This window comes from Chrysochloris asiatica, unplaced genomic scaffold (genome assembly GCF_000296735.1).
Source record: "Chrysochloris asiatica unplaced genomic scaffold, ChrAsi1.0 scaffold00150, whole genome shotgun sequence".
NCBI classification, from domain to species: Eukaryota; Metazoa; Chordata; class Mammalia; order Afrosoricida; family Chrysochloridae; genus Chrysochloris; species Chrysochloris asiatica.
Genome location: NW_006408668.1, coordinates 5,155,836 through 5,168,012, shown reverse-complemented (window position 1 = coordinate 5,168,012; position 12,177 = coordinate 5,155,836). Strand labels below are relative to the sequence as shown.

General features: G+C 39.1%; 1 protein-coding gene across 1 annotated transcript in view; it reads right to left on the bottom strand.

Moving 5' to 3' along the window:
• LONRF2 (LON peptidase N-terminal domain and ring finger 2) overlaps window positions 1-12,177 on the bottom strand; it is an 84,932-nt gene that overhangs the window by 57,386 nt on the left and 15,369 nt on the right. The window contains 1 exon segment of the mRNA XM_006870773.1: window positions 3,617-3,739. Within this exon segment, the coding sequence (XP_006870835.1) occupies window positions 3,617-3,739 (123 nt within the window).

Sequence of the window (12,177 nt, the reverse complement as noted above, 5' to 3'; positions counted from 1 at the left end):
TAATGACCAATTAACTGCGTAAGAAAAGGATTTAAAATCTACTACTCGATAGTTCTTACACACATAAAAAAGTTTTAACTACATATAGACTAATTACATGTCTAATAAGAGTTAACAGCACCTATGATACCAAGCTAAAAATATGTACACTCCAAGATGTGGACCTAAGAGAAAGTAAAAACCCAGTCTGTAACTGTCACCATCACTGATCTGTCAGTGTGTCATACTGTGGTGGCCTGTATGTTGCTGTAATGCTGGAAGTCATATGCCACTGTTCTTTTTTAAATACCAAGAAGGACACTTGTAGACAGGTTTCAGCAGAGCTTCCAGCCTAAAACAAGGAAGGAGAGGTGGACCACTTCTGAAGGTTACAGTCACCAAAAAGAAGTGGAACATTGTATGGTATATTTTAAGAAGGTTGGAAAGCACTCGAAATATGACTAGGGAAGAGCTACCACCTCAAAGTAAAGTTCACCTAATATAGATGAAACACAGCTTTTGGGACCTTCATTTGGCTGATGGGGACATGTGAAAATGAAAAGAAACAACTACAAACCTCCATTAACATTTAAATGTGGAATGACAAAGCATGAATCTGGGAAAACTGTCTTAAGGAGTCCAAAATGAAACAAGACTCAACAATCAGTATCCTAAGCATTAATGAGCTGAAGTGGATTGGTTATAAGTCATTCTGAATCAGGCAACCATGAGATCTACTATGCTGGGAATAACAAATTAGGAATGATATCGCATTCATCGTAAAAGTGAGCATTTCAAGACCTATCTTGAAGTGCAATGCTATTTGTAATAGTATACTTATCCACGTGTCTACACGGAAAACAAGCTCTGATAGTATAGTGGTTACGAGTTGGACAACTAACATCAAGGTCAGCAGTTCAAAACTACCAACCATTCTGTGGGAGAAAGACTTTATGCTCCTGTAAAGACTTACAGTCTTAGAAATCCTATGCAAGAGAGCTATGAGTCGAAACTGACTCCTCAGCACACCCCCACCACACAGAAAACCAGTTAATATCACTATCATTCAAATTTACATACCAACCGGTAAAGCTAACAATGTAAAAACTTATGAAATCTACTGACTTCATCAGACTCCTAGTGTGGCACTGTAGGATAAGCACAGGACTGCAAAGCACCAAGTTGGCGGTTCAAACCTACCAGCTGCTCCTCGAAAATCCTGTAAACAGCTGCTATGAGTTGGAATCAACTCAATGGCACTTAACAACTTCTTCAGTCTTAAACTGATCAAACAGGCAATCAAGATTCATTGGTCCATTTGACCTAACTTTGATGGCTTGATGATCAGAAGGCAACTAGAGGAAGATTTAAAAACAAAAACAAAAACAAAAACAAAACCTGTGATAAAGGAAACAAGTGTAAATTGCTACAATTTGAGGAACTTGACCTATTACTTATGGATGTTGTAGCTTTAAATACCAACTGAGAAGGAAGGAATCTTCACATCAAGAAATAAATCCTACCCTTTGTGTACAAAGGGTTAATAGGGACAAGCAACTTAAGACATTGTCTACAGGGTGAGGGTGGTATATGAAGGCACAAAGTGACTGGCTTAGAAGTTTTCAAGATGGGAGTTTAGATCCTATCCCTTCTGTACAAAGGGTTAATAGGGATAAGCAACTTAAGACATTGTCTACAAGGTGAGGGTGGTAAATGAAGGCACAAAGTGACTGGCTTAGAAGTTTTCAAGAGGGAGTGTAGTTCTTCCAAAGTGTGAGGGAGTTTAGTTCCAAAGTGTGCAGGGGAAGGTAGAAACCTCACTGAATAGTTTCCATTTTGTCTATATGGGTCTGGTGAAAAGGAGATGGGGATAAGATTCTTATGATTCAAAAGTGATTAATTGTTATCATGACTAATTGTGATTGTCACAACTGTAAAAGTAGAAGTTTTTTTTTTTAACAAAAACGGGATAGTAGTTAATTTTACAATCCAAGAGCAGAGGACCCTAGGACCATCAAGGTAGCGCATGAGCAGAATGGGGGACCCTATCCAGAGAAGCAGCGACACCAGACGTGGAAGCAGAGATGATGACATGGAGTAACAGAGCAGCTGAGAACTCTAGACTTATGGAAAGAGAAAGGCTGTGTGCTGGTGGCCAGGAGGGAAGCTTGCATAATGTGCCCTTTGGTTGACTGTTTAAATGATTGAGTGCATTCAAAAACAGAGGGAACAGAAGCAAATACTGTTGAATGATGATTCATGAAGGGGATTATAAGCATTGCAATGAAACAACATTCTCCATGTAAACTATCACTCAATTCACAATAAAAACTCAAAAAAGCACACAAAAAACATAGGTAATTGCAATGCAAAACTTTTGAAAGCAAATAGGAAGCATCTGTAGCTAGAAAATATGGCCTCAATGATAGAAACAATGCAATGGATTTATGCTGAAAACTGCATGTTAAGAGTTTTGCAAAGACCAATGACTTATTCACTGAAGATACCTTGTTTTCAACAATATAAAACATACACAGACCTCACTAGATAGAATACACAGTAATCAAAGTGAATATACCTTTGAGTAGAGACTATTGTTCTTGTAGTTAAGTGCCGTCAAGTTGGTTCCGACCCATAGCGACCCTGTATAGGGTTTCCGAGGAGTGACTAGTGAGCTTGAACCACCGACCTTGCAGTTAAAATGGCTTTGCAGTCTGGCGCATTAATCCACAGTGCCACAGTATAGAATAATACTATTTCTGCATCACGCTACAAAGCTTAGCTGAAAATTTCAAGCCCATCTATATATATAGTTGAATTGATTTATTTTTTAGACTTAAGGTTACTTCACAAACTATAAAACTTGAAATTGTAAACTCTAGGGAAAAAGAAACAAAAAACATATTGCCTCTCCAGACTCACACCAACAGAACTTGTCTCAGTATGTTTCATTATTATAATAAAATTCAGTATTTAAATATATAAACATATGTTGTTGCTGTTGTTGTTAAGTGCCGTCGAGTCGGTTCCGACCCATAGCGACCCTGTACAGGTTTTCTGAGGCTGTAAATCTTTACAGGAGCAGAAAGCCTCATCTTTCTCCCGCGGAACAGCTGGTAGTTTCGAACTGCTGACCATGCGGTTCGCAGCCCGATTCGTAACCACTACGCTACCAGAGCTCCTTATATAAACATATACACATGCATATATATACGGGAGCAAGGTGGCTCCATACAGTAAGCACTGGGCTGCAAACTCTAAGGTCCTTGGTTTGAGCCTGCCAGCTGCTCCACAGAAAAAAAGATGAGGGTTCCTGCTCCTGCAAAAAGTCTCAAAACCCCTATACAGGGTTTGCTATGAGTCAAAATCAACTCCACAACACTCAAAATACATACATACATATATACACAGATGCTGTGTCTCGCTTCCTACTTCATGTGCATGGACAGAAAAATAGCAACTTATAAGTTACTAAATACATGAACTTTACCAATATTACTGAGTGCATTTTTAATTCTCACAAGTATATTTCTCATTTATATTATACTCAAAAGTTAATCAATATGGACATAAAGACTATAAAAACACCATTTTCAAGAAGAAAGTCTTTTTTTTTTTTTTTTTTTTTAAATCCCACCTTCTGTGCTTCCTTCCTCACTGAGTTAAGGTCCGGATTTATGGCAAGGCAGTAGAGAAGCTCCTTCAACATTTCTCTGATTCTTCCCAGTCCATAAAGAGCGTGGGCTTTTACCTCATGTCCCTGGGCATACCAAAATAAAAGGCAGACATTTAAAAGGTATCATGGTATATGCTTGCATACATATAGCTCTGACGGAATCCTTACAACTATTTGTTTTGATTTCATATTAAGTAGAATAAACAAAAGCCCACAGAGAACAGCTCTAACTCTACTCAATCACCTGACCTTGGACACTTATTAAACACCTTAGTGTCTTGCCAATCCAATCTGCTGTAGGAACGTAAGAGTTGGCATATCTGGAATTTGCTGACCAAAGCAGCTCCAAGTATGCTGCCTACCCAACAAGCTAATAAACTTATTAGGTATTACTACAGGTCGCTATCAGATTCCTACAGTCTTGTGAAGACACACACTTCTAGAAATTATGTTAAAAAGCAGCATAATATATTAAGTACCATGGAAGGAAATTATAAAAACGTAACAGGAATCAGTCATTTCAAACTGTGTTTTTTAACAGCACTATGTTCGCACATCTTTCAAAACATCATCATTTTTCACTAGATCATGAGTTTTATTTCCACTGGGTTAGTAGTTCTGGTTATTTTAGTTATCTTTTTCAAAATTTGTTTTGGCTATTTTGTCCCTTGTTTTATGTATTTTAGAACCAGTCTGTCAATTTCCACAAAGAAGCAAGCCTACTTGAGATTATGTTTCATGTATCAGTCAATTTGGAAAGATTGGACAATCTTAATAATACTGACTCTTGAACCTTGTAATAATAATACTTACTCTTGAACATTCTTACAATGTTTTGTTGTTTTCATTGTACAGGTCTTGAAGATATTTTTTAAGTTTAGGCTGTTCTTCAAACGTGTGTGCCAACTACTCATGAGAAAACTGATTATTTTTACAGAATTGTGCAGCTTGAAATTGATCAAATATCAAGACACATAAAAAATTATTAGTGATTAGAATGTGAAGGTTGGAAACAAAGAAGGAAGAGCAGTAGTTGGAAAATAAGGACTTAGCAGTAGAAACAATACTGGAGATGGATTGATCAAATTCTGGAAGGCAATGACATATCCATTGAAAATCTTCCTTTCAACAACTAAGTGGTGATGATACACATTAATCTCACCAGACAGGAATACACATGAACCAAAGTGACAACATCTGTGGAAAAAGGCAACCCAGAAGCTCAAGGTCCACAGTCAAAACAAGGCCAAAGGTCAACTGTGGAAGACCATCAACTGCTCACATGAAAATTCAAATTAAAGCTGAAGAAAATTAAAACAAGACCAAGAGAGACAAAGTATGACTTTGCACATATCCCACATAAATTTAGAGTCCATCTCAAGAATATATTTAAGGAACTGAACACAGATGACTGAAGACCAGGTGAGTTGTGGGGTGTTATCAAGGACTTCTTCATACAGTTAGAAAGCAAAGTATCATAAAAAAGACAAGAAAGGACAAAAGTGTAAAAAGAGACACAAGTTGCTTTTGAACACAGAGCAATTAAAGCAAATGGAAGAAATGAAGGAAGACAGCAGAAGAGAACATTTCCAATGTTGACTCAAGAAGACCAAGTTTTACAATGACATGTGCAAAGACCTGGAGACAGTAAAAAGGTCAGAATACACTCAGCATTTCTCAAGCTTAAAGAAATGATGGAACAAACAAACAAGTAGACAAAAAATCAAGCCTCAAATTTGCTATCTTGAATGATTCTATAATACAATACTGAACAATGCAGGAAGCACCAAAAGACAGAAGGAAAACACAGAGTCACTGTACTCAAAAGAATCAGTTGATGTTCAAGCATTTCCGGAGGTTGCACAGGATCAAGAACCAATGATGCTGAAGGACAAGTACACGCAGCAAAGAAAGCACTGGGGCTCCTGGAACTGAGAGAACATCAACTGAGATGCAAATGGATGCAAGGCTGGAAACATTCACACATCTGTGCCAACAGATTTCAAAGACAGCTACCTGGCCCACTTACTGGAAGTGATCCGCATTCAAGCTCATTCCAAAGAATGATGATCCAGTGAAATATGAAAATTATCAAATATCATTAATAGCACATTTAAGTATATTTTTACTAAAATCATTCCAAAAAATTACAGCAATGCATTGAGGGGCAGATGGCAGAAATTCAAGTCTGTTTCAGAAGCTGTGAAATTAGATTATTATCATTGCTGCTTAGATGGACCTTGGCTGACAGAAATAGGAGAAAAGTGTTTTACTGACTATACAAACGTTTTATGGATCACAACTACAGATAATATCAGAAAAAGCAAAACATACTCACATTACTAAGAAGCAGCCATTAAAACAAAACAGCATGGTTTTAAATCTGAAAGACTTCATGCTCCTGCCAAGATTTAAGCCTTGAAAATCCCAAACAGGGTCACTATGAGTTGTAACCGACTCTAACAACCAGCATTCACCATATTTATTCAATCTGTGTGCTGAACAAATAATCTGAGGAACTGGACTATACAAAGAACACAGCATCAGGATTGGAGTAGAACTCATCAACTTGTAGTATGTAGAAGACTTTGAAGTACTACAGTCTTCAGTGGGATTGCTGGTGGTGCTAAGTGTTGTCAAGTGGATTAAGACTCAAAACAACACTTTACAGGGCTTCCAAGGAATGGCTGGTTAACCTGAACTGCTGATCTTATAGTTCAAGCTGACCTTGCAGTCTAGTACTCCTCCTCACTACTGGAACAGTAATGACAAAGAGAGAAAATACTCAAGTTTATCAAGAATTTCATTTTACTTGGATCCACAATCAACAACCCAAAGAAGCAGCATTCAAGAAATAAATGACATATTTGCACTGGAAAAATATGCTACAAAAGACCTTTATAAAAAGGGTTAAAAGGTAAAAGATGTCACACTTTGAGGACTAAAATGTGTTTGATTAAAGTCATGGTATTTTCCATCACCTTATATGCACATGAAAGGTGCGCAAAGACTATTAAATGTATAGAACAAGTTTGTCTTGGAATAAGTAAAGGCAGAATGTCCCTTAGAAGCAAAGATAAAAAGACTGCATCTCACATACTTTGGACATTTTGTCAGTAGAATGTCGTTCTTGGGAAAGTATAGAGGATCCACGAAAAAGACCAAGTATGACAATGAAATGGATTGGCACAATGTCTATAAACAATGGGCTCAGACCCAGTAAATATTAGGAGGATGGTGCAGGACTGGGCATTGTTTAGTTCTGCTGTACATAGGCTATGAGATGGCAACTAAACCTTCATTTTATAACTGTCTTATGGGTATATAGAAATACAATTGATTTTTTTTTTTTTTAATGTTTGGGTTTGTATACCAACCTTGGCAACCTATTAGTTTCAGGGGCTGTTCTGCCAATTTCCCATGTCTTTATAGACAATTATATATTCTGCAATTAGGAGTCAATATTACTATCTCCTTTACCATTCAGCATGCCTTTCACTTTTTGTTCTTGCTACTATACATACAGGATGGGGCCTACTATTTAACAGTCTTGGAAACCCTATGAGTTGGTCACTATGAGTCAGAACCAACCACCATCACTGCTTTCTGGTCTGTCAGCTTTTTGGCTGTGCTCTTCATTGAATCGGGAATTTACACAACGCATGTTCTCAAAAATTTGTATAACTTATGTGCTGCCAAGATTTTAAAAGGAGCTTTGACAGCCCTGAAGTCTAAACTCTGTTAACTTTTGCAGATAATTCTGAGTGCTTTTCCTACTACAATTTTTTCATTTACAACAATGGAGAGGACAGAACTCTGGGGCAAAAAAGCCACACTCACAATTCTTATCACTTTCATTTTCAGGACTTTGAGATGAAATGCATTTCAGCCTTTTGTTTGGGATGCTTTACTATGTCTTAACAAAACAACAGAAAAGGTTGTAATTTTCTGGGAAGATTACACATTCACATAGCTATATACTTACTGTTCTGCCACGAACAATTAATGGTTTATTTTTAGATACTTAGGCTCTGTAGGGCAGTCCTGGTGTGTCCTTGTAGGACAAGCACTGAACTGAGAGTTTGAAAGTTCAAACTCATCAGTCACTCCTCAGAAATCCTATACAGGGCAGGGTCGCTAGGAAATCAGAACCGAATGAGGGAGCTGCTGGTGAACTTAATCTGCTGACCTGGCAGTTCAAGCCAACCTTACAGTCAGTCACAGCCTCAGAAACCTTATACATGACATGGTTGCTGTGAATCAGAACCAATTAAATGCCACAAAACCACCACCACACCATCTTAACCTGGAGTTTCTCATATGGCACAATAGGATAAGCACTGGGCTAACTCCAACGTTGGCAGTTTAAACCAACTAGTCATTCCCTCAGAAACCCTATACAGGGTCACTGTGAGTTGGAACTGATTAGATGGCGCTTGTTGCTGTTGTTGTTAGGTACTATCGAGTTGGTAATTACACATATCAAGCCTATGCACAACAGAATGAAACAGTGCCTAGTCTGGTGCCAACCTCACAATTGTTGATATAACTTTTGAGTCCACTGCTGTTGCTACTATGCCAATCCCTCCCGTTGTGGGTCTTACTCTTTTGCTCCAACCCTTTGCTTTACCAAACATGGTATCCTTCTCCAGGGACTGGTCCCTCCTGACAATATGTCCAAAAAATGAAAGACAAAGTCTGGCCATCCTGGCTTCCAAAAAGTATATTGGTTGTACTTCTTCCAACACAAATTTGTTTGTTCTTCTGATTATTTTTAATACTCTCTTCCAACACTGTAACTCAAATGCATTAATTCTTCTATGGTCTTCCTTATTCACTGTCCAAGTTTCACATGCATATGACGGCATATTTAGTCCTCAAACTGACATCCTTGCTCTTCAACACTTTAAAGAGGTCTTGTGCAGGTTTCCCCAATGCAATACTGCATTATGATTTGACTGATGCTTCCATGAGCGTTGATGGTTGATTCGAGCAAAATTAAGTCTTTGACAACTTCAATCTTTTCTATTTATATGGATGCTGTTTTATTGGTCCAGTGGTAAGGAATTATGTCTTTACATTGAGGGGCAACCCCTATTCAAAGGAACAAACCCCTATCAAAGCAATCTTTGATCTTCAGTTTTGTTTTTTTTTAAAAGCTTTGTGAATTGAGTGATAACTTACATGGCAGAACATCAGTTTTGCACTCAACCAATCATATTTTATTTCATTGCAATGCTTACTCTTCCCCTCCATGCACCATCGGTTAACAGTATTTGCCTCTATTCACCTCTATTTACCACCACTCCCATCTTCTTTGATGTACACAAAACACACAGGTATATATAATTGTTAAAACAACTTAGTGGCACATTCTGCAAGTCAGCCTCCTGGCTGCCAGTATACATCCTTTCTCTATCCGTAAGTCTCGACTCTTCAGCTGCTCAACCTCTCCATGCGATCACCTCTACCTCCATCTCTGGTGTAGGTACTTCTCTGGTTAGGGTCCCACACTCCAGTCATGCTCTTCCCTCTTGATGGTCCTAGGGTCCTCTGTTCCTGGAACAGATTAACTACTGACCCCCACCCCCTTTGTTACATATTGTCTACCTTTACAGTTGTGACTATTGCTATTAGTCATGGTAACAATTACTCACTATTGAGTCAAAAGAATCCTATCCTCTTTAACTAGACCCATCTAGACAAGGTGAAAACTATTCAGCAGGGATTCTACCCACCCTCCTCCTCACTTTTAAACAAAACTCACTCTTGATAACTTGTGAGCCAGCCACTTTATATCCCCTGCCCCATTTTAGGTAGTCAATGTCTAAGTTGCCTATCCCTATCAACCCTATGTACTGAGAGGATAGCCTTGATCCTCAATGTGAAGACTCCTTCCTTCTCAGTGGGTACCTTGAGCAACTACATCCATTAGCAAAGATCAAGTTCATTAAATTGTAGCAATTTACACTTGTTTCCAGTATCAAACTTTTTTTTTTTATCTTCCTCTAGTGCAGTTCTGAAAAGCAAGCCATCCAACCTGGGTCAAATGGGAATTATCTGCAAGTTTGGGCATTCTTGCACATCTCCCCCCTACTTTTTTCAGCTGGACGCTTCATTACTCAGTTCTAACCCCCATTGGCTAGGTCAGTGTCCATGGGCTCAGGAGTTCCCAAGTCTCCCCTACTTGGACCAACCAGTCCTTCCTCTACTCTAATCTCAAGATGGACAGGAGTCTATGGAGCATGGTCAAACTTAGTCCATGTCTTCATTACTGCCTTTACCCCACTTCCACTCACATGTAGAATATGGTCATCAGGGAGCTTACAAACCTGCTTGTGTGTTTCACTGGAGTTTCAGCCTTGAACAGGATTTCTACTGAAGGGCCGACCTTTCTTACTTGTAATAGCCAAACAGTCTGCTTTTTTTGTTATTGTCCTGCTGGTATTTCTTTCAAGAAGTATCTTCTGTTCCTCTAGTCGCTCTGGGTTGGTCTGCATGTCCTTTCAATTGGGAATGTCCCACCCTCAGAAGGTCCTGGATGGGGCTCAAGATTCCACCTAAGGTCCCATACCCTACAAAGTGTCAACAAGACACCTATTTAACTGGGCAAATTCTAGTACTACTTCTCGCTATTCCATTATAGGCTGAAGGCAGGCTTATAAGCTTTCTGTGATCTTATTTTGCAATATTCCTTTCTATCCAACTTAAAAGTCTGTTTTACGACAGTAGGCGATGGAAGCCAATATCCACAAGACAGTCAAGCACCGTATTATTTCCCCTACTTTACCCATTCAGACTATGCCTTGATCCCTGCATCACAGAGTTCTGTTGTTCCAAGGTTGAGTACACATCAGTTTACCTTTGGTCCATTTACCCCATGCAAACCTACCTAAGTGTTCCCCTAGCTACCTTGTTCTTCCACTCCCATCCCTCTCCCCCTTCCTTGTACACTGCCCTCCCCAACACGAGCTATGTGATCATCCCCTAACCTGTGCTAAGAAATCCACCATCCCCTCCCTCCCAACCTTGGTAACCAACGAATTTTTTTCTTTTAGTATGGGTATCTTTCTTTAAGCTTTCACAATAATGGTCTTATTCAATTATTTGCCCTTTTGTGACTAATTTTACTCAGCATAATGTCCTCAAGGTTCATCCATGATATAATGTGTTTTGTGGCTGTGTTGTTCTTCAAGGCAGCATAGTATTCCATTGTGAGTATGTACCAAAGTTTATCCATTCTTCCACCGATGGACACTTTAAGCTGTATTCATCTTTTTGTTACTGTGAATAGTGCTGTGATTAACATTGGTGTGCATATATCTATTTGTGTTCTGGCTCATATCTCTTGTGGATATATAACAAGTAGAGGAATTGCTGGATAAGGTATTTCTACGTCCTACTTTCTAAGTGCCATACCATTTTCCTGAGTGGTTGAACCATTTTACAGTCCCCACCAGCAATGTAGGAAGGTCCCAGTTTCACGTCCTCACCATTATTTATTGTCCTCTACTTTTTTAAGCTTCGCTGTCATTGCTGGTGAGATGTTCACCATCATTAGCCCATGTTGTTGTTGTTAAGTGCCGTAGAGTCAATTCCAACCCATAGCGACCCTGTGTAGGGTTTTCCAGGAGCAGCTGGTGAGCTTGAACCACAGACCTTGCAGTTCAAATGACTGTAGTCTGACACATTAGCCCACAGCGCCACACCAGGACTCCATTAGACACAAATCAAAACAAGATCATTTTTTCATGTTTGTTGGCTGCCCAGAGTGTCTGTTCATGTCCTGGGCCCATTTTTGAATTGGGTTACTAGTCTTTTTCATGTAGATTTGAGAGATTAGTCTCTTGTTGCAAAAAAAAAATTTTTCTTCTTTTTTTTTTTTAACTCTTGGAGAAATCTTTTGAGGCACGGTAACTTTCTAATTTTTATTATGTACCAATCATCTATTTTGTCTTTTGTTTGTACATTTTTTGCGATGTTTGATAGTCTATGTGTGCCCTGTATTGTTGTTGTTGTCAGGTGCCATCAAGTCGGAACCGACTCATAGTGACCCCATACACAGCAGAATGAAAAAATGTCTGATCCTGGGCTAACCCCACCACTGCTGCCACACTTGACGCCATCAATGATGCCACCTGGCTGATACATCTCATTGGGGGTCTTCCTCTTTTTCTCTGACCCTCCATCTTACCTAGCATGACATCCTTCTCCAGCTACTGTTCTCTGCTAATAAGTCCAAAGTATGAGAGACGAAGCTTAGCCATCCTGGCCTCCAAAGAGCACTCTGGTTGCACTTCTTCCAAAATGTATCTATTGGTTCTTTTGGCAGTCCATGGCACTTTCAGTATTCTCCTCCAACACCACAACTGAAAGGCATCAATTCTTCTACGGTTTTCCTTATTCACTGTCCATATTTTGTATCCATATGAGGTTATTGAAAATACCATGGCTTGGGTCAGGCGCACCTTAGTCCTCAAGCTGACATCTCTGCTCTTCAACACTTTAAAAAGTTCCTGTGC